The following is a 22,477-nucleotide window of genomic DNA, read 5'->3' as shown; positions in this document are numbered from 1 at the left end:
GCAAACTTTGTGGAAATTAATATTTGTGTCATTCTCAAAACTTTTGGCCATGACTGACCTCACTAATGCTCTTGTGGTTGAACGGAAGCAAGTTCCCGCGGCAATGTTCCAACATCTAGTGGAAAGCCTTCCCAGAAGAGTGGGAAGGCTGTTATAGCAGCAATGGGTGGACCACAACGAGCAGGTGTCCACATACTTTGGTCATGTAGTTTATGCACTGCTACATTGTATTGACTTCAGCTTGAACACTTTTTCTGTACTTTGTTCTTGGTACTTGAATGAGGAAGTCAACATTGGAAGCCCCAAAATGTCCACATACTTTGGCCATGTAGTTTATCTACCTCAATTACCCCGTACCCCTGGACATTGACTTGGTAATGGTACCCCGTATATATAGCCAAGTTATCGTTGCTCATTGTGTATTTATTCCTTGTTATTATTTTTGAATTGTTTCTATTTTTCTATTATTTCCCCCAAAAATCTCTCTGCATTGTTGGGAAGGGCTTGTAAGTAATAATTTCACTGTTAGTCAAATCAAATCAAATTTTATTTATCACATACACATGGTTAGCAGATGTTAGTGCGAGTGTAGTGAAATGCTTGTGCTTCTAGTTCCGACCATGCAGTAATATCTAACAAGTAATCTAACCTAAAAATTTCACAACAACTACCTTATACACACAAGTGTAAAGGAATGAATAAGAATATGCAAATAAAAATATAAAACACCTGTTCTTCATGAAGTATATGACAAATACAATTTGATTTGATTTATTTTTAAGGATTCCCCTCGGACTAAAAAGTTTTGTACATTGCACCGTCGTAAATGTCACCAAGTATATTCTTGAATGTTGCCCATGTACATCTGTGGTTAAGGGAGTATCTTACTTTGATATTTTCAAGCAGATTTTGAACTTGATAATCTATAGTAAGCATAGCATGGTCGCTCCTGTTCTTCGAATCATTGATGCCACATGACCTGTTACAGTTTGTGCATATATATTGTTGTGTTGGATTACCCTGTTTCTGACTCCCCATATATATTCACAAAAAGTGCACAGAAAATGTAGTTTTGATCTACTACTTAAATGCTTGAAGGCCTTACTAAACAAATAGTTAGTAGCTGGCAGCGTAGTTGCACAGAATAGGTCAATGATTCATTTTAGCTCTGTCCAAGCAACTTTGGTCAAGGCTATTATAGCAGCAAAGAGGAGACCAACTCCATGTTAATGCCCATTCTTTTGGAATGAGATGTAGTGTACGTCATATCGCTGAGTCTACCTTTAAAAAGATGTTAACAAGTCATCAGGAATGTTAAAAGGATATTATATATTTTTGAAAGAGGAGGGGTGCACTGTACAATTAGAGCTTGCATGCAAGTCATTAGTTATGAGTGTTTTGAAACACAATCTGAACTTAAATTTTCTCTTCCGATGGTTAACCCACAAAGGTGTTAAAAGTCCAATAGCCATGCTGTTCATTTTGGTCCTGACATCCTAAAGGACCCCTCATCGTGTTAATAGTCCAATAGCCATGCTGTCCAATAGCCATGCTGTTCATTTCGGTCTTGACATCCTAAAGGACCCCTCATTTTGCAGGTTTTTGTTCCAAAACCCCATCACAACCCCTGGTTATCATTTTAATGCTACTGTCAAGAGGTGGACTTGAAATTAATAGAACAGAACTAAGTGAAAGTCGGAACAAAAACCTCTGTGAACAGGGGTCCTAAAGCACCACCGTTGCAAACTATACTGGCCCTCTATTGAGTAGTAACCTGCAACAAGCTCCTTCACTATATCCCTCCCTCCCTCTTGGCCTAGCTTTACCCTGCCTAACATTTAGGTTGCAACAAAGTTCAACAAATATAGATAGTCTATACGTCATATAGACGTCCACAACTAGATAAGAGCCAATCAAACAAGGTTTGTTAGAATGTAATAAAGGGCCACGCTAACTATCATGGCTGCTCTGAACTTTGTACATTGGGCTTTACACGAAGGGGGGCGGAATGCGAGTGAGTGTGAAGGTGAGAAAATCTGAGTGCACTAACAGGCAGCGGCTGGTGCTGCAATAAAAGGCTGATGTTGGCTGTGGATGCCACCAGCAGCTCGGCTCTTACCTGGCCACCTGAAAAAATTACGGGGGTGGAGGCGGGCTTTGGGCGGTAGGGAATGGTGGCACCTTTTGGTGGGGACTAGGAGAAGAGGAAGAGGGAAGACACAGAAAGAGCGTTAGACCAGGACTGAGTGTGTGGCCGTGGGTTTGACAAGAGAGACGAGGGAGACAAAGATTACATCCAAAATGTCACCTAAGTCATGCATTATAGAGGGAATAGGGTGCCGTTTCAGACAGATGTGTTTTCCCAGCCCAGTGTTTTTGTGAGGAGTTTGTCTATTCCTGACTGTAGCATTCTATTCGCCATATCTTGAAAATAAATATTGAAAGACGGCTGGGTGTTTTAATAATGTAAAGTATAGGGGCAGCTGCAGCTGAATGTGTTAACAGCAAAAACCACATGGAATCTGATCTTTTGAGTTTTGACTTATTCCACATTTTCGTATGTAGTTCTCGATCCTGATACAATTCCGATGTTCCATTAACAACATCAGATCAGATGTTTTTTTTCGCACGTGACCTGCCGTTACCACAACAACCCCCCAAAACATTAAAGGAACACTGACAGGAAATGAGCATTGCATCTGTGTGATATTTCAGAGGCTACATCAGTGTGAATGTGCAAATCTGATATGGGTCACATAAAACTGAGTGTGGAAAGTCAGAAAAAAATATTGGATATGAAAAAAATATTGGGCTCTTAGAATGGATGTATAAACACAGCCTTAGAGAGCTGCTTGAGTAAGACATTATACATTAATGTGGCAGTACACATACACTTTGGGTGATGATTAACTCCATCAAATTGTATCACTAGCCATTGTAAGACAAAAGCTACATGTCAGTTTAACTGGTTATCAGACAAGAATAATCTGTACATTAGTAAGTAGACTATCAACCAGCAGTGCTTGACTTGGGCAGGAGCTCACCGGAGTTGAGTACTGGCACCTCAAATTTTCTACTGCTTGAACTTCTGTTTATAGAATATGCTCCTGCACCTAAATATAAACACATCGGCACCCAAAATGAGTAACAAACCTATTTCAGTCCAACCAGGAACAAGAAATTGTTGACTTCGATGGGGAAAATTGGGGCAATAATAACTAGTTGACTGATTCGATCAAAAGCTGTGTCTAGACCACATTTCTGAGTTAAAGGTAAAATAACACTCTTCCCATGTTGTGAGATAGGATATTTGAATTACGGTTTTATTTCTAAATGTGATGTTAATTTAAAATGAATGAAATGAGTCATCCAGATCTCTCTGTCAGAGCACACAAATTGGTTTTGTCTGACCCCTGAAACTTCTGGAACTATAACGTTGTTACTGGAGAATTACTATATTATGTTCAGTCCATTATGTCAGATTTTTTTTTACCATCACAGCAGGAGTATCTTGGAAGGGGACTAGGGACAGAGACCATTCAGAGTGCCAGCAGTAGCATGACTCTCTCTGTATCTTTGTTCTGGCTATGTGGGTTTTGGTGGCTAGATTCACATTTTATTGCACTGAAAAACACCTCTCCCTCCAACATACTTTACCTCCAGCATGACCACACAGATTTGTTTGACACATTGGATTATGGCTTCAGGGGTCCCAGAGATTGTCACGGCACGCTCTGTGGAGTTAGGCAGCATGTCCCCTGCCACCTGAACCTGTGCCCCTGTGGACTGGGGAGAGATAGACATGGCACAGTGAGACATAGTTCCAGTTCAATTCAATTCACTTACTGTAAATTGGCCTTATTTATCTCGCATCTTGAGCTCCTGAGTAAAGACAATCAACATGTACAGATCACATTGATATTGGAAATAACAACATAAGGTCACACTCACAAAGACACAGAGCCATTGACAACTCAAGTAATACGGTGAGGGGCATTGCCTAGTATGACAAGTTTGTTGGCTTTATTTAGTATAGGCAACAGTCATAAGACAGAAGTGAAGTATAGTAAATTGAGGAGTGAGCAAGTGCACACTTCTGGTAGAAGGGTAAAGAATCAGAATGCAAACAATCTTGGCATCATCTTGAGTCCATGATCCATGTCTGATGTTCATGGTATAGCCTGCTACTGTACCTGTACTGTACCGTACCTCTCTCATCTCCTTTATCTTGGAACCTCCCTTCCCAATGAGAGATCCACACTGGCTGGCTGGCACCACCAGACGCAGAGTGACAGGGGGCTTGCTGGTGGCTGGACTGTTGCTCATGGAATTGATTATATCCTGGAATGGGATATAATCTGGTCAAGCATAAGAAACAGTTGCCTGTGTAAGACATATCTTACTTTGATGTTTACTACACCTTCTTTCCAAGGCCATTTATGTTTCTCCCTTTTGTTGGCAAATCGGTTTTGTTGGACCACGGTTAAAGAAAGTAAAGGAGGTTATTCTTCATAATTTTTTTATTTGTTTTGCCTAAATGTTAAATGCTTTTATTAAATTGGCATACCCACAGGAATTAAAAATATAAAAACCTGGCAAACTTTTTGGCTTCACATACTGGCTTCAAAAAAATGGTTTCATGTTTTTATTAGTTACTATGCCAAACTAATTAAGACATTTTATATTTTCACAAGGTTGAAGAGTGCCTTGAATTCGTCTGAATATGAAGACAAAATCAGCAACCCTCCCAAGGAGAGCACCATCTGAAGCTATTCTCTATTTGTCCTCACCCAAGCAGTGGTAGCACTCCTGCCTCTGCGTATAGAAGTTATTTAGGACAAGAGAAATTATGATACCTCCTCAAACTTATAGGCAATCATGGCAAAGGCCTTAAAGATGGCGTCTGTTGGGCCTGTGATGGTGACGATCCTCTCGGGGCAGTTGCCCTCAGAGATGTTGATTCTTGCTCCGCTCTGTGAATAATAACAGACGTCATTATGAGCAGCCCTGGGATTGATTAACTCTCATGATAAAAGTGTATAATGGAAGAAAAAGGTGATTGACAACGCACCTCCTCGCGCATTTTCTTCACTGTTTCCCCTTTCTGGTATAAAAACATTAAATGTTTACAATAATCTCAAGTAATTATATTTTTTCTGATACAGTGCATCTGGTAACTATTATTCTTGTGATTGTGTTATGTACAAGTGCGTGATAAATACGAACTCTTGCATACCTTGCCAATAATACTTCCAACCTCCTAAAACAAATAAGGGAACATGAACATAAAATAGTAGTTGTTATTAACATTTTAGGGTAATCTCAATGCTAACAATAAGGTTATTGATACTGCTTTGGTAACACTTCATGTTAAGGTCCCTTAACAAATAATTTTAAACACTTTGTAAAGAGTTTACTTAACATTTATTTATAATTAGTAAATTATTTATTTAATAAGGTATTTGATCATAGTATGTTCACAATTTGTAAAGGATTTATAATGAACTACTAATTTACTTAACCAGCTACAGATGAAGTCGGAAGTTTAATTACACTTAGGTTGGAGTCATTAAACCTCGTTTTTTTTATTATTATATTAGAATTTATACCGGTAAATGTGTGCTTTCATATTGTTTTCTTTGGCAACTGTGATATAAGTGAGATAAACGCCTCCGTTCTGTACATGACCTTAAAATAATTAACTCTGCAAAGGGACTTGGCTCCACCTCATCCCGCTGCGTCGTCCATTACTTCCAAGGTAATCTACAGAATGTCAGCATTTATCCCTTACATACAGTTGAAGTCGGAAGTTTACATACACCTTAGCCAAATACATTTAAACTCACAATTCCTGACATTTAATCCTAGTAAAAATGCCCTGTATTTGGTCAGTTAGGATAACCACTTTACTTTAAGAATGTGAAATGTCAGAATAATAGTAGAGAGAAGGATTTATTTCAGCTTTTATTTCTTTCATCAAATTCCTGGTGGGTCAGAATTTTACATACACTCAATTAGTATATGGTAGCATTGCCTTTAAATTGTTTAACTTGGGTCAAACGTTTCGGGTAGCCTTCCACAAGCTTCCCACAATAAGTTGCATGAATTTTGGCCTATTCCTCCTGACAGAGCTGGTGTAACTGAGTCAGGTTTGTAGCCCTCCTTGCTCGCACACACTTTTTCAGTTCTGCCCACACATTTTCTACAGGATTGATGTCAGGGCTTTGTGACTGCCACTCCAATACCTTAACTGTGTTGTCCTTAAGCCATTTTGCCACAACTTTGGAAGTATGCTTGGGGTCATTGTCCATTTGGAAGACCCATTTGCGACCAAGCTTTAACTTCCTGACTGATGTCTTGAGATGTTGCTTCAATATATTCACATAATTTTCCTCCCTCATGATGCCATCTATTTTGTAAAGTGCACCAGTCCCTCCTGCAGCAAAGCACCCCCACAACATGATGCTGCCACCCCTGTGCTTCACAGTTGGGATGGTGTTCTTCGGCTTACAAGCATCCCCCTTTTTCCTCCAAACATAATGATGGTCATTATGGCCAAACAGTTCTATTTTTGTTTCATCAGACCAGAGGATATTTCTCCAAGAGGTACGATCTTTGTCTCCATGTGCAGTTGCAAACCGTAGTATGGCTTTTTATGGCGGTTTTGGAGCAGTGGCTTCTTCCTTGCTGAGCGGCCTTTCAGGTTATGTCGATATAGGACTCGTTTTACTGTGGATATAGATACTTTTGTACCTGTTTCCTCCAGAATCTTCACACGGTCCTTTGCTGTTGTTCTGGGACTGATTTGCACTTTTCGCACCAAAGTACGTTCATCTCTAGGAGACAAAACGCGTCTCCTTCCTGAGCGGTATGACGGCTGCATGGTCCCATTGTCACGCCCTGGTCATAGGGAGGGTTTTATTCTCTATTTTGGTTAGGCCAGGGTGTGACTAGGGTGGGCATTCTATGTCCTTTTTTCTATGTTTTGTATTTATTTGTTTTGGCCTGGTATGGCTCTCAATCAGGGACAGCTGTACATTGTTGTTGCTGATTGGGAGCCATACTTAGGTAGCCTGTTTTCCTTTGGGTTTTGTGGGTGATTACTTTCTGTTTAGTTCATGTTAACCTGACAGAACTGCTGGCTGTCGTTTTCTTGTTTTGTTTATAGTGTTTCAGTATAATAAATACAAGTATGAGCACTAAACACGCTGCACCTTGGTCTACTCCCTTCGACGGCCATTACACCCATGGTGTTTATACTTGCGTACTATTGTTTGTACAGATGAACGTCGTACCTTCAGGCGTTTGGAAATTGCTCCTAAGGATGAACCAGAAGCTTCTAAAGCCATGGCATAATTTTCTGGAATTTTCCAAGCTGTTTAAAGGCACAGTCAATTTAGTGTCTGTAAACTTCTGACCCACTGGAATTGTGATTCAGTGAATTATAAGTGAAATAATCTGTCTGTAAACAATTGTTGGAAAAAGTACTTGTGTCATGCACAAAGTAGATGTCCTAACCGACTTGCCAAAACTATAGTTTGTTAACAAGAAATGTGTGGAGTGGTTAAACAACAAGATTTAATGACTCCAACATAAGTGTATGTAAACTTCCGACTTCAACTGTATGTTGAGCACTTGTTGGCTGATTTTCCTTTACTCTGTGATCCAACCCATCCCAAACCATCTCAACTGGGTTGAGGTTGTGTGATTGTGGAGGACAGGTCATCAGATGCAGCAACCCATCACTCTCCTTGGTCAAGTAGCCCTTACACAGCCTGATGGTGTGTTTTGGTTCATTGTCCTATTAAAAAACAAGTGATAGTCCCACTAAGCGCAAACCAGATGGGATGGCGTATTGCTGTAGAATACTGTGGTAGTTATGCTGGTTATGTGTGCCTTGAATTCTGAATAAATCACTGACAGTGTCACCAGAAAAGCACCCCCACACCATCACACCTCCTCCTCCATGCTTCACGGTGGGAACCAAACATTCCGAGATCATCCGTTCATCTACTCTGCGTCTCACAAAAACACGGCGGGGTTGGAACTAAAAATCCCAAATTTGGAATCATCAGACCAAAGGACAAATTTCCACTGGTCTAATGTCCATTGCTCGTGTTTCTTGGCCCAAGCAAGTATATTGTTCTTATTGGGGTCCTTTAGTAATGGTTTCTTTGCAGCAATTTGACCGTGAAGGCCTGATACATGCAGTCTCCTCTGAACAATTGATGTTGAGCATTTATTTTGGCTGCAATCTGAGGTGGAGTTAAATCTAATGAACTTACCCTCTGCAGCAGATGTAACTCTGGTTCTTCATTTCCTCTGGCAGTCCTCATGAGAGCCAGTTTCATCATAGATCTTGATGGTTTTTGTGACTGCATTTGAAGAAACTTGCTTGAGATCTTCAGTATTGACTGAACTTCATGTCTTAAAGTAATGATGGCATTCCATGTGACTACCTCACGAAGCTGGTTGAGAGAATGCCAAGCGTGTGTAAAGCTGTCATCAAGGCAAAGGGTGGCTATTTTGAAGAATCTCAAAAATAAAATCTATTTTGATTTGTTTCACATTTTTTTGGGTTACTATGTGATTCCATTTGTGTTTTTTCATTGTTTTGATGTCTTCACTATTATTCTACAATGTAGAAAAGAGTAAAAAAAAGAAAAACCATGGAATGAGAAGATTTGTCCAAACTTTTGACTGGTACTGCATGTGAAGTCATACTTTCTCATCTTTTGGTTGCTAGAGACGTGACCCAGTCATTTGTTCGATAACTTCGATATTTATGGACGTGACCCAGTCTTTTGTTATTTATGTTACATTGCCATTCTCGCTGGCAATGATCTTATCCCTTGCTTGCTAGCTAGCCATCTAGCTACAGCTAGCACAGTCATGACCTCTGCAGCCAGAATAACAATTAAGCAGTTGTTTTCTATTGACATTCATTTGTATACATCCATACCAATGAGCTGATAATGCAGATTTTGCCTGTCATAGCTATAAAAGTTTGCTTTCTCGTCAGGACACTCGTCAACACTGACTGTTAATTATGAGGAGATCGCAAGATCCATTTTTTCTTCTTGCAAAGCTGCCAATATGATGACCAAATTCAAAAATATCCGTTGCTGAAAACAGCTGGTCACACTAAAAACATGTCGGAGGATTTGACAGCTTTGGGGGAGCCGTGAAGGTTACTGGAGAAATTCATGCTCATCACTGACGATGTTAGGTCATAAGACGCACTCCAAAAATGTGTCTCTGCAAAAACAAATCAATGCTAGCTAACTAGCTATGTTTTTACCTCGTCGGATCTGCGTTTACAACTCATTGAAATTAAGTTTGTGTAGTTATTGGTTTAGCTTTCTATAAGTTTGTAGCAAATATGGTCTGCATGTGTAGGCACTTGCAAGTTTCCCTATATCTTTTCCTACTGTCCCGTTATCCAGCTTTAATGTCCATTCTATAATGCCCTTCTAGCCAATCAGAAATGAGTATTCAACAACGCTGTGGTATAAAAAAATGAATTATTGTCAACTCATAAGGTTATTTTTAGGCATTTGGTAATGGCTGATTAATCCTTTCAATACCATGTCTCTAGGTGGCAATTTCCGCCTAATTGTTACTCATGGTTTGACTCACCATTTCTTTACATATTTATAAATGTATTTATATATATCATCAATGAGATATTTATTAATTGTTAATGAGTCAAATAAAATACATTTGTATTTGTCACACGCTTTGTAAAAAACAGGTCAAGACTAACAGTGAAATATTTTCTTATGGCCCCTTCCCAACAATGCATAGAGAATAATACAATGAACAAATACATAATGAGTAAGGATAACTTGGCTATATACACGGGCTAGCAGGACCAAGTCGATAGTGCAAGGTTAAGACCTAATTGATGTAGAAATGTAGATATAGGTAGGGGTAAAGTGATGAGGTAACAGGATAGATAATAATGATTCAAAGGAGTTAGTCCAAAGACTAAGTCCAAAGAGAGTCAATGCAGATAGTCCGGGTAGCTTTTTGGTTAACTATTTAGCAGTCTTATGGCTTGGGGGTAGAAGCTGTTCAAGGTCCTGTTAGTTCCAGAAGTTTTAGGGCCTTCCTCTGACACCTCCTGAAATAGAGGTCCTGAATGGCAGTGAGCTCTGCCCCAGTTATGTACTGGTACCCTCTATAGCGCCTTGGGGTCGGATGCCAAGCAGTTGCCATACCAAGCTGTGATGCAGCCAGTCATGATGCTCTTAACGGTGCAGCTGTAGGGCCTATGCAAAATCTTTTCAGTCTCCTGGGGGGGGGGGGGGGGGAGGCGGGCGTTGTCGTGCCTTCTTCATGACTGTGTTGGTGTGTGTGGACCATGTTAATTCCTTAGTGATATGGACACTGAGGAACTTGAAGCTCTCTACTCGCTCCACTACAGCCCTGTCGATGTGGATGGGGGCATGCTTGGCTCCCGTTTCCTGTAGTCCACGATCAGCTCCTTTCTCTTGCTGACGTTTGAGGGAGAGGTTGTTGTTCTGGCAACACACTGCAGGTCACTGACCTCCTCTCTATAGGCTAAGGCCACACTAAAATGTGCAGTTTTGTCATACAACACAATGCCACAGATGTCTCATGTTTTGAGGGAGCATGCAATTGGCATGCTGACTGCAGGAATGTCCACCAGAGCTGTTGCCAGAGAATTGAACGTTCAACGTCCAATATTCAATGAGCCAACTTTGTTTTAGAGAATTTGTCAGTACGTCCAACCGGCCTCACACCCACAGACGACATGTAACCACACCAGCCCAGGATCTCCACATCCAGCTTCTTCACCTGCGGGATTGTCTGAGACCAGCCACCCGGACAGCTGATGAAACTGTGGGTTTGCACAACTGACAAATTTCTGCAAAAACTGTCAGAAACCGTCTCAGGGAAGCTCATCTGCATGCTCGATGTCCACACCAGGGTCTTGACCTGATTGCTGTTCGTCATCGTAACCGACTTCTGTGGGCAAATGCTGATCTTCAATGGCCACTGGCACACTGGAGATGTGTGCTTTTCACGGATTAATCCCGGTTTCAACTGTAACAGGCAGATGACCAACAGCATGTATGGCGTCGTATGGGCGAGTGGTTTGCTGATGTCAACTTTGTGAACAGAGTGCCCCATGATGGCAGTGGGGTTATGGTATGGGCAGGCATAAGCTATGGACAACAAACACAATTGCATTTTATCAATGGCAATTTGAATGCACAGAGATACCGTGACAAGATCCTTAGGGCCATTGTTGTGCCATTCATCCTCTAACATCACCTCATGTCGCAAGGATCTGTACACAATTCCTGGAAGTGTGTTCGAGTTCCCGCCAGTATCCAGCAACTTCGCACAGCCATTGAAGAGGACCGGGACAAAATTCCACAAGCCAGAATCAACAGCCTGATTAACTCTATGAGAAGAAGATGTGTCGCACTATGTGAGGCAAATGGTGGTCACACCAGATACTGACTGGTTATCTGATCCATGCCCCTACCTTATTTTTAAGGTTACTGTGACCAACAGATGTATGTCTGTAATACCAGTCATGTGAAATCCATAGATTAGGGCCTAATACATTTATTTCAATTTAATTATTTCCTTATTTTAACTGTAACTCAGTAAAGTCTTTGAAATTGTTGCATGCTGCATTCATATTTTTGTTTAGTGTAGCTCATCTGACTCACTGGGCAGCTCGCGACTGGGTTCCCCTTTGTAATCCGTGATAGTTTGCCAGCCTTGCCACATCCAATGAGGTCGTAGCGGGATTTCTTATAAGCATCCGGATTAGTGTCCCGCTCCTTGAAAGCGGCAGCTCTAGCCTTTAGCTCAGTGCGGATGTTGTCTGTAATCCATAGCTTCTCGCTGGAATATGTATGTACAGTCATTGTGGGAACGACATCGTCGATGCACTTCTTAATGAAGCCGGTGGCTGAGGTGGTAAACTACTCAATGTTATTGGATGAATCCGGCAACATTTTCCAGTCTGTGAAACTGTCCTGTAGTTTAGCATCCACTTCATAAGACCACTTTCGTATTGAGCTCGTCACTGGTACTTCCTGTTTGAGTTTTTGCTTGTAAGTAGGAATGACATGCTGGTAAAAATTACCTGGTAAAAATTTGGTAAAACTGATTTCAGTTGCCCTGCATTAAAATCAGTGGCCACAGGAAGTGCCACCTAGTGGATTTGCATTTTCTTGTTTGCATATGTGCATTTATAAATGTGAATACATGCACTTACTAATACCTCAGTTGATGATTAATGTAGATCCTTATAAAATACTTATAAACCATTTAATCTAAAGTGTGCACTATATATATACTTTCTGAGCATTTATAAATGACTTGCTAGTCCCCAAAAGCTGGCCACATTAGTAGACATTACCTGATGCTCCACGCTAGCCTAACATGCTTAAAAAAGGTAGTTTAATAAAAAATGAGCAGTATTTCAATTTTCTCGATTTTGCAGCTTGGATAATGGGGAAGTTAGGAGTACAGTGATACCTTCCATCCCTGGATAGGGGTACATTTTCAAGCCATATCCCTTGTCCGTCACTGTGGTGAAAACATATTGGCATAGGACTGAACTTCAAGTGAGTATAGTGAGTATACAAAACATTAAGAACACCTGCTCTTTCCATGACACAGACTGACCAGGTGAATCCAGGTGAAAGCTATGATCCCTCAATGATGTAACTTGTTAAATCCACTTCAATCAGTGTAGATGAAGGGGAGGAGACAGGTTACACAAGGATGTTTAAGCCTTGAGACAATTGAGACATGGATTGTGTATGTGTGCCATTCAGAATGTGAAAGTGTAAGAAAAAATATTAAAGTGCCTTCGAACAGAGTATGGTAGTAGGTGCCAGATGCACCAGTTTGTGTCAAGAACTGCAACGCCCCTGGGTTTTTCACGCTCAACAGTTTTCCGTGTGTAACAAGAACGGCCCACCAGGCTGTTCTGAGGGGGGGTTCTATCACGCCTGCTCCCACTCTCCCTCGCGCGCCAGGCTCCCAGCATTACGTACTCCTGCAACCATTAGTACGCACACCTGCCTTTCCCCATCACATGCATCAGCGTATTATTGGACTCACCTGGACTCACCAGTTTATTACCTCCCCTATATTTGTCAGTTCCTCATATCTGTTCCCTGCTGCTGCATTAATTGTCATTTGTCGATGTATACTCATGTGCTGACGCTGCTCCTGTCTATTCCTAATTAAATGCCAACTCCCCGTACCTGCTTCTCGACTCCAGCGTCGGTCGTTACGGGTTCCTAATGTTTGTTTGGTATAATCAGTGTGTATAGTGCAGATTAGGGGCTGAAAGTAGTTGATTAATAATTAGTCAATGGTTTATAAGGATTTACGTTAATCATCAACTGAGGAATTAGTAAGTGCATGTACTCACATTTACAAATGCACTCATTACCAATTAATAAATATCCCATTCATGAAATATTATAAATACATTTAAAAATATGTAAATAAATTCTCAGTCAAAATATTAATCAACCATTAACAAATGCCTTATAAATAATCAAAAGAGTTGACAATAACTTCTTTATAGCTGGTTTATAAGTACATTATTAATAATTTACACATTGTGAACATACTATGATGAAACACCTTATTAATTATCTTATGAAACAATAATACATCATTTAAAATAGTGTTGATAAATGAGTAAATGACTTAAAATATTGCTTATTGACATTTAGAAATGTAAGAACAATGATAAATATATTGTAAGTACACTTTATAAACTGTTTATAAATGGTTTATTAAGGAACCTTAATATAAAGTGTTACCACAGCTTTTCGAGGCATCACTTCATATTCACTAGCAAAGAGCCCAAGTGACAATTGCAATGTACTTGCAAAGGTCGAACAGCTACCCAATCTAATTGTTGCCAAACCAAAATATGCATGCAATCACTCTCTATCATCTTGGTCTGGTGCAGTACGACTAGGGAAGCCGGGCAGTGATGGCTTTGAGCGCTAACACTCTCTCACCTCTCCCCCATGGTCACATGCACTCAGCATCACCCAGAAGGACAGCAGCTGAGTCACCGGCAGCCAGCTTGCCAATTAAGAACAACAATCATTCCAACCACATTTCCATCTAGCTTCTGTTTGGTTGTGAGATAACATTATCACAATTTTTTATTTGAATTTATGTTTTATAAATGATACAAAACATACACATCCAAATGAAAAGTTCATACAAACATCAACTACATCACACCTGCCCAGATCCACTAGCACACACCCCCATCTCCAACACCTGCATGATGTTTGAGGTTTAATTTATTTCGTTTTGTTAATGTTTGGTTTTGCAGAAACGGTCTGACAAGATGAAAGGAAAACATTCTCTTTATTTCATAATTCCATGTTCTGGGTGAGCTACTGTAATTCAGACACATATCAACTATTATCTAGGTTTCTCTTCCTTAACCAGAGATGTATGAAGACTAGAGATTGCTTACTTTGCCGTGCATGAGGAGGCGGATGGTGAGGGTAACATTGAGGCCGCCCTCTGGCTGGACTTTGTTGGGTTCCATACTGGGAGTGGAGGTGAAGAGAGGAGGAGTGTGGTCGTGAAGAGGGTTTCCTCAGGAATGGGAGGAGTGTGATGGTTACAGTAGCCAGCCAGTCACCTGGAACACAACAAGGAGATACCAACATACCCAGAAAGGTTAGGTCATTCAATCAACTAATCAAAGTTTAGGTTGAGTGACTGATTTTAGACATGAGTACCCAATTCTTCCATACAGAACACAACAATAATAACCATTCATGTTGGGTCCATTTCATTTGGATTCCAGACAATTTAGTAAATAAATGTAATTTCAGTTTACATGAAGGAGATTGTCTATAATAACATTTAAAAAAGTCAATTTAAAATCTAATTAGGTTTCATTCCAGCCATGTACTGAAATAGCTGGAATTGACTTTGTGTCACGTCCTGACCATAGTAAGATGTTATTTTCTACGGTAGAGTAGGTCAGGGCGTGACAGGGGGTGTTTTGTGTTTTTTTTCCTATGTTTTCTATATCTATGTTTAGTTCTAGTTTTCTATTCCTATGTTGTTGTTTTTTTGGGTTGATCTCCAATTGATCTCCTCGTTGTCTCTAATTGGAGAGCATATTTTAGTAGGGATTTTTCTTCCTGGGTTTTCTGGGATATTATATTTTTGAGTAGTGTTTGATGATCATCTGCATCACGGTTTGTTGTTTCTGTCTATTCAGTTATTTTGATGTATTGCATGAGTTTCAGAGTAAAAAAAATGTGGAACTACACACACGCTGTGCTTTGGTCCGCTACTCCTTTCGACAGCCGTGACAGAATCACCCACCATCAAAGGACCAAGCAACGTGCCCAGGAGCAACAGAAATGGACCTGGGAGGAGATTCTGGATGGGAAAGGACCCTGGAGTCAGGCTGGGGAGTATCGCCGGCCGAAGGAGGAAATTGAGGCAGCGAAGGCGGAGCGGCGATATTATGAGGCACTATACCGACCACGAGGCAAGTGCGAGAGGCAGCCCCCCAAAAACATTTTGCGGGGGGGCACACGGGGAGATTGGCGGAGTCAGGGTGGAGACCTGAGCCAACTTCCCGTGCTTACCGTGGGGAGCGAGTGACGAGACAGGCACCGTGTTATGCGGTGATGCGCACTGTGTCGCCAGTGCGCACTCACAGGCCGGTGCGATCTGTGCCCGTACCCTGCAGTTGTCGAGCTGGGTTGAGCATCCAGCAAAGACGGGTTGTGCCAGCCATATACTCCAGACCTCCGGTGCGCCTCCACAGCCCAGTACGTCCTGTGCCTGCTCCTCGCACTCTCCCTTCAGTGCGCCTCCACAGCCCAGTACGTCCTGTGCCTCCTCTCCACATTCACCCTGAGGTGCGTGTCATCAGCCCGGTGCCACCTGTACCGGTCCCCCGCATCAGGCCTCCAGTGTGCCTCCACAGCCCAGTACGTCCTGTGCCTACTCCTCACACTCTCCCTACAGTGCGCCTCCACAGCCCAGTACGTCCTGTGCCTCCTCCCTGCACTCGCCCTGAGGTGCGTGTTACCAGTCTGGCACCACCTATGCCAGTCCCACGCATCAGACCTCCAGCGCGCATCCCCAGTCCGGAGCCTCCAGCGACGCTCCCCAGTCCGGAGCCTCCAGCGACGCTCCCTAGTACAGAACCTCCTGAGGTGGCCTGCATCCCAGAACCTCCTGAGGCGGCCTGCATCTCAGAACCTCCTGAGGCGGCCTGCATCTCAGAACCTCCTGAGGCGGCCTGCAGCCCAGAGTCTTCAGCGATGGCCTACAGTCCGGTTCCTCCGACGACGATCCACTGTCCGGTGGTACTAAAGCAGAGGGATCAGCGGGGGTTACGCCCCGAACCAGAGCCGCCTCCTCTGCTGGAGGATAAGGTTATGTGTACTGCATTAGAGCCGCCATAGATAGGAGTTACCCACCCAACCCTCCCTTTTGTTTTTGTTTAGTGGCATTCGGAGTCTGCACCTTTGGGGGGGGGGTACTGTCACGTCCTGACCATAGTAAGATGTTATTTTCTATGGTAGAGTAGGCCAGGGCGTGACAGGGAGTGTTTTGTGTTTTTTTTCTATATCTATGTTTAGTTCTAGTTTTCTATTTCTATGTTGTTTTTTTGGGGGTTGATCTCCAATTGGAGGCAGCTGGTCCTCGTTGTCTCTAATTGGAGATCATATTTTCGAAGGGGTTTTTCTTCCTGGGTTTTGTAGGTTATTGTATTTTTGAGTAGTGTTTGTTCTCCTCTGTGTCACGGTTTGTTGTTTTTGTCTATTCAGTTATTTTGATGTATTGCATGAGTTTCACAGAGTAAATAAAATGTGGAACTACACACACGCTGCGCTTTGGTCCGCTACTCCTTTCGACAGCCGTGACACTTTGATGCTGGTCTGATCTGCTCGAATAGATATGACGGATGATCTTCATGAGAGTTTATAACACAAGAGGGAGCACCTCTCAAACTGTATTCAGGACAGGCTTCTCAGATGTTGTTACAAGTAGGATCAAATTAATCAATAAGAAAAGTTTTACAACGAACACATGAAATTAGTGACCATCCCTAGTAGATCTCAACTCAATCGTACACTTGCCACTGTACCTTTACAGTTTTAAAACACCTTTAACATCCGGCATGGCAGACAGACTTCTCAGCAAGAGAGGCTTTTCAGTACACCAGTGCTGGAAAGTGATTTAAAGCCACAGTCTAAAAATGAGTTCAGCAGCCTTGCTAAGATCCTATAATCATATTTCACAAGACTGCGCTGAAGCTCAAATTGCGTGGTGACAGCAAATCCATCACCTCCACACCTGGCTATGAATTTCGGGAAGGGTTGGGGAGTAACTGATTACATGTAATCACTAACATGTAATCTGATTACGAAAAATAATTGCTGTAACATTAGTTATGTTAACAGTTAAAATATTGTAATCAGATTACAGATATTTTAAAAACTAGATGATTACTTATTGGACTACTTTTACATTCAGAAGGGATGTTTGTGAAGGGTACTGAGTTTGCATAATCCAAAAGTTAGGTTACTGTTTAAAATGTTGGACAGTTAACTAGTTACTGTAACAGATTACATTTAGAAAGTAGCCTACCCAACCCTGATTTCGGGGCTTCCAATTTCGACTTCCTCATTTAAGTACCAGGATCAAAGTACAGAAAAAGTGTCCAAGCTCACCTGAAGTCAATACAATGTTGCAGCTTACATACACTACATGACCAAAAGTATGTGGACACCAGCTCGTCAAGCATCTCATTCCAAAATGATGGACATTTATATGTAGTTGGTCCCCCCTTTGCTGCTATAACAGTCTCCACTCTTCTAGGAAGGCTTCAACTAGATGTTGGAACATTGCTGCGGAACCTGCACTGATGTTGTCGGGCACTGATGTTGGGCGATTAGGCCTGGATAGCAGTCGGCGTTCCAATTCATCCCAAAGGTGTTTGATGGGGTTGAGGTCAGGGCTCTGTGCAGGCCAGCGAAGTTCTTCCACACTAATCTCAACAAACCGTTTCTTTATGGACCTCGCTTTGTGCACGTGGGGCATTGTCATGCTGAAACAGGAAAGAGCCTTCCCCAAACTGTTGCCACAAAGTTAGAAGCACAGAATCATCTAGAATGTAATTGTATGCTGTAGGGTTAAGATTTTCCTTCACTGGAACTAAGGAGCCTAGCCCGAACCATGAAAAACAGCCCCAGACACTATTCCTCCTACACCAAACTTTATAGTTCACACTGGGGCACACTGGGGCATTGGGGCAGGTAGCGTTCTCCTGGCATCCGCCAAACCCAGATTCGTCTGTCGGACTGCCAGATGATGAAGCTGATTCATCAATCCAGAGAACGTGTTTTCACTGCTCCAGAGTCCAATGGCGACATGCTTTACACCACTACAGCCAACGCTTGGCATTGCGCATGGTGATCTTAGGGTTGTGTGCGGCTGCTCTGCCATTGAAACCCATTTCATGAAACTGACAACGAACAGTTCTTGTGCTGACGTTGCTTCAAGGGGCAGTTTGGAACTCGGTAGTGAGTGTTGCAACCGAGGACAGACAATTTTCACGCACTACGTGCTTCAGCACTCGGCGGTCCCGTTTTGTGAGCTTGTGTGGCCTACCACTTTGCGGCTGAGCCATTGTTGCTCCTAGACGTTTCCACTTCACAATAACAGCATTTACAGTTGACTGGGGCAGCTTTAGCAGGGCAGAAATTTGATGAACTGTCTTGTTGGAAAGGTGGCATCCTACGACGGTGCCACATTGAAAGTCACTGAGCTCTCCAGTTTGGGCCATTCTACTGCCAATGTTTGTCTATGGAGATTGTATGGCTGTGTGCTCAATTTTATACACCTCTCAGCAAAGGTTGTGGCTGAAATAGCCAAATCCACAAATTTGAAGGTGTGTCCACATACTATTGGTGTAAATACAGTGGTTCTTAAGTGACAACTTAATTTTGACCTATAGTCTCATAAGGAAATGGCCCCTTCGGAAATGTTGTGAATTCATAAGCAGGTCTTTTTTTGGTTTTGTTCGTTTGTAGAATGAAAAAGTGTGTGCCAAAACGTTCTAACTGAAAATTTAAGAAAGGATGATTTATATTTAAAATGTGTCTTTGAAAGCATAATGGTGCAGCATTACTTCCTTCTCATTATTCCTGAAGAACAACCATTATAAGTGGATGGTGCCCCTTTCTGCCTCCCAGACACAGTGACACATACACCTCTACTCTAGGCCATACAGCTCTCTTTGATATAGAAGGCAGAGCACAATTGTGTTCAGATTTAATGGGTCATATGGGTCTTTGATCAAGGGGTTGAGAGACTGAAATGCACCATCCCCTTCACGGCTGTTATCAAGGGGCAGTGTATCATGCAGTGTATGATGCTTTGACTCAGATTGGTGTCAGCAGGCTGTACAGTTCAGTGGTAAGGGTGAGACTCGGAGTGATAGGCAAAATAGGAAAATAAGTTACTAAACTTTGCATGACACAGATGTGTGGACATGAGTCATTGATGCAAAAATAAATCAAGTTCACACATATTTTTATGTGATTGAGTTTAAGTGTGTCTGTTAGCACGTGAGTGTATGTATGCATGCGTGTGTGTGCTGCATGTCTATGCCTGTGTGTGTATTTGTGAGCATAAGATAGAGATAAAAAGATTAATAGATAGGAAGAGGGAACATGGATGAGTGCTATGATAACAGCCAACCAGTTGTGCTCCCAATCTTCCAGCCCAGTTTATATTGCAAAAGACACTATTCCAGGTTAAAATCAACTGGCAAGTAGACAGACATAAACCCACTCTGATGTCTTGGTGAGATGCATGCCACTGTGCTAGGTGCACTGACCAGACAGGACACATTAAACACCAAAGCATCCCTCTCTCTCTCTACCCAAAGTCCATACAAGGCCCGTTTTGAGACCCAAGGGAAACTATGCAAAATAATGGGGCATTGCTGTACAAACATGAAATAAACGATTTGTTGATTTTCTTCATCGGTGGATATACAAGAAACATGCTGGATAAGGTAATTGAAATTGGTCATCGAGGGAACAAAATACACAATGTTTTCCTAAATTAAAATATTTTTCCCAGCTTCCTGCTCCACAGACAGTGGAGTATGTTACAGTCAGTGGAAGTCACTCCTTATTACACCCTCCCGGCCATTACCCCTGCTTTCGGCAATCTGTGTTTGCCTAGCTTTCTGGTCCGTAATCCCTGCAGTTCATTGTGTGGAATTCACTCCGCATCCTGCTGATAATATATCAGAGTAACACTTATTTTGCAAGTGCTAGTCATTTCTTTATACAATCCCATATCGCTCTCTACCATCCATCACCACTGCCCTTTAGAAACCTTTTGTGTGGCAGCCACTCTCTCTGGTTGTCTTGACACGCTGACCAGCATAGTCTTCAATATCAAACACAATCACGCTTCATAGCTGGGGCCAGATTTGAACCTCCGACCTCTGCCTAAAAAGCAAGTCGCAGGGTTAGGGTAGGGGCTAGCGGTCGTTTCTGCTGGACGGGCCGTACATTTGAAAAAGCTTCTATTTAGAATGATAATCCCATCCCATTGCAGTACATGATACATAAAAATAATATCTATTGTTATAATGTTATTTGTAGTGTGTGTAATTTCATGTAATTTGCGTTTTTTCCTTGTTGTTATTAGGAGCATTATCTCTCGTGACGTGTGATGTAGAAAGTGGGTCAGGCTTTCCGCTAAAGGGCTTCCGGCCCCTTCTTTGTTGCTAGCTGTTAAATCTAATCATGCTTAATGCCTGGTCAAACTGCTACCCAATATTGTCTTTTTTCTGTTCTCTCATTTGTGTGTTGAAACTGATATTCTGTTGACAGTATACATGTAACCACACCAATCTACACCAAATCCCAACTACATGAAATCACCTGGGACTGGGAGTCAAGTAATGTAACAATTGAATCTGCAAAGATTACTATTGTTGTAAAATAGTCGCTTCTTTTCTAGTGAGGGGTTGTTATAATCACCCTCAATGCATATAAACAGCAAAGTGTCTTTGATTCATAACTAGTTCAAATTTTTTCTGCTGTTTTCATGGACATAGAGAGTCGGGACTGTGTTAACAACAAATGTCCAGCCAGATGCAGACTTAACCTAGGGCTATCATCTCTTTTCTCCATACCAAAGAACCCTTCTCACTAAACTGTCTCGATAAAATGTTATTTTTCAAATTGAGATTATGAATCGAAATCTAACTGAGACCACAGGCTCTTTTATTAATTAGTTTGAAACTGGGAAATGTTTTTTCTATCCTCACCTCATAGGAAAAATATTGTGTTTGAATGAGCTTACTATTGCAAGAAAGTAATCTATCCACTATCAAACTATTCACTGGCTCAATGTAGGCTACTTAGATAAAGTAATGAGACATTGAAGAGGACACAAGCCAAACAGGGAGATGACCATCAGTGGGCTTGATTATCTCTAAATGCTTTATTATTTATTATCTCTGTGGCATAACTAAAGAGGTGGATTTTGACAGTGTATTGTATTGGTGGTCTACTCTGCAACATTCGATGTAAGCCAATGAGAAGGCTGTTTCCTGACCATTTTGCTGAGATATTCACATTTTTGGGGTCGAGGTAGATCAATTGAGCATGCTTTAAAAAACATTGAATGCCACACAGTATTTCACAAAATAGTAAAAATGATCTCCTTTATTTCCAAAAATCCTGGACATCAAATAGCCACCTTATTGCCTTCGATCTTAAAATCTGGCTGACAATTAGTATAGTCTAGGTCCCCAGATCAAGTTCTTCTAGGCTGAGCTCAAGGGAACTTGACAGAGAGACCTGGCTAGATCGAGAACCATGATTTATCGTATTAGCCACATCACTACTCCTGTCAGGGGATAAAAGACTGCAGTGTAACAGGAAGTGACAGTGTTTATTAGCGACACTGTTGCTCATGTGAGATTTCAGGGTAAATTACCAACTGGGGGCATGGGGACTTTTCTCCCCTCCTCTCACAAACCCTCCTCAGCCATAACACACAATACACTGCATTCAAGAAGAGACAAAATAGGACCAAAAAAGGAGGAGATTATGAAAAAGTAACAGAAAGAGGAAAGGAGGAATGTGGGAAAACGGGTGCTCAGGGCTACCATCCTGCTTTCTCTCCACTCCAAATTGTGGTTTCTCTGAAAGGATGACACGGGTATTAGCAGAAACAAATTGCTTTCCCCTCACACACTCAGTGTAGACAGTCCATTCAGACAGAATATGAAAAGAGCGGAACTGCAGACAACACATACATGTACCAGACAAAACACTTCTATTAAGGAACGCGTAAACTGAGCTTGTTATACACTGGAGGTGGCAAATACCTTCCTGTCCTTGAGCAATGAACTACAGGTAACTGC

General features: G+C 41.8%; 1 protein-coding gene across 2 annotated transcripts in view; it reads right to left on the bottom strand.

Annotated features, from left to right (window-relative positions):
* The window catches only part of LOC115156204 (poly(rC)-binding protein 3), a 172,179-nt gene that overhangs the window by 47,048 nt on the left and 102,654 nt on the right, over nucleotides 1-22,477 (bottom strand). For both annotated transcript variants that reach the window (XM_029703584.1, XM_029703585.1), the window contains exons 5-11: nucleotides 14,513-14,683; nucleotides 5,237-5,260; nucleotides 5,072-5,104; nucleotides 4,857-4,973; nucleotides 4,210-4,341; nucleotides 3,658-3,786; nucleotides 2,120-2,194 (exon numbers count right to left, since the gene is read on the bottom strand). In XM_029703584.1, coding sequence (XP_029559444.1) covers nucleotides 2,120-2,194; nucleotides 3,658-3,786; nucleotides 4,210-4,341; nucleotides 4,857-4,973; nucleotides 5,072-5,104; nucleotides 5,237-5,260; nucleotides 14,513-14,587 — 585 coding nt within the window. In that variant the 5' untranslated portion in view covers nucleotides 14,588-14,683. The remainder of the gene's footprint in view (nucleotides 1-2,119; nucleotides 2,195-3,657; nucleotides 3,787-4,209; nucleotides 4,342-4,856; nucleotides 4,974-5,071; nucleotides 5,105-5,236; nucleotides 5,261-14,512; nucleotides 14,684-22,477) is intronic.

Source organism: Salmo trutta, chromosome 20 (genome assembly GCF_901001165.1).
Source record: "Salmo trutta chromosome 20, fSalTru1.1, whole genome shotgun sequence".
In the NCBI taxonomy this organism is placed as follows: Eukaryota; Metazoa; Chordata; class Actinopteri; order Salmoniformes; family Salmonidae; genus Salmo; species Salmo trutta.
The sequence above is the reverse complement of the archived record's forward strand: the minus strand, read 5'-3'. Positions and strand labels throughout refer to the sequence as shown.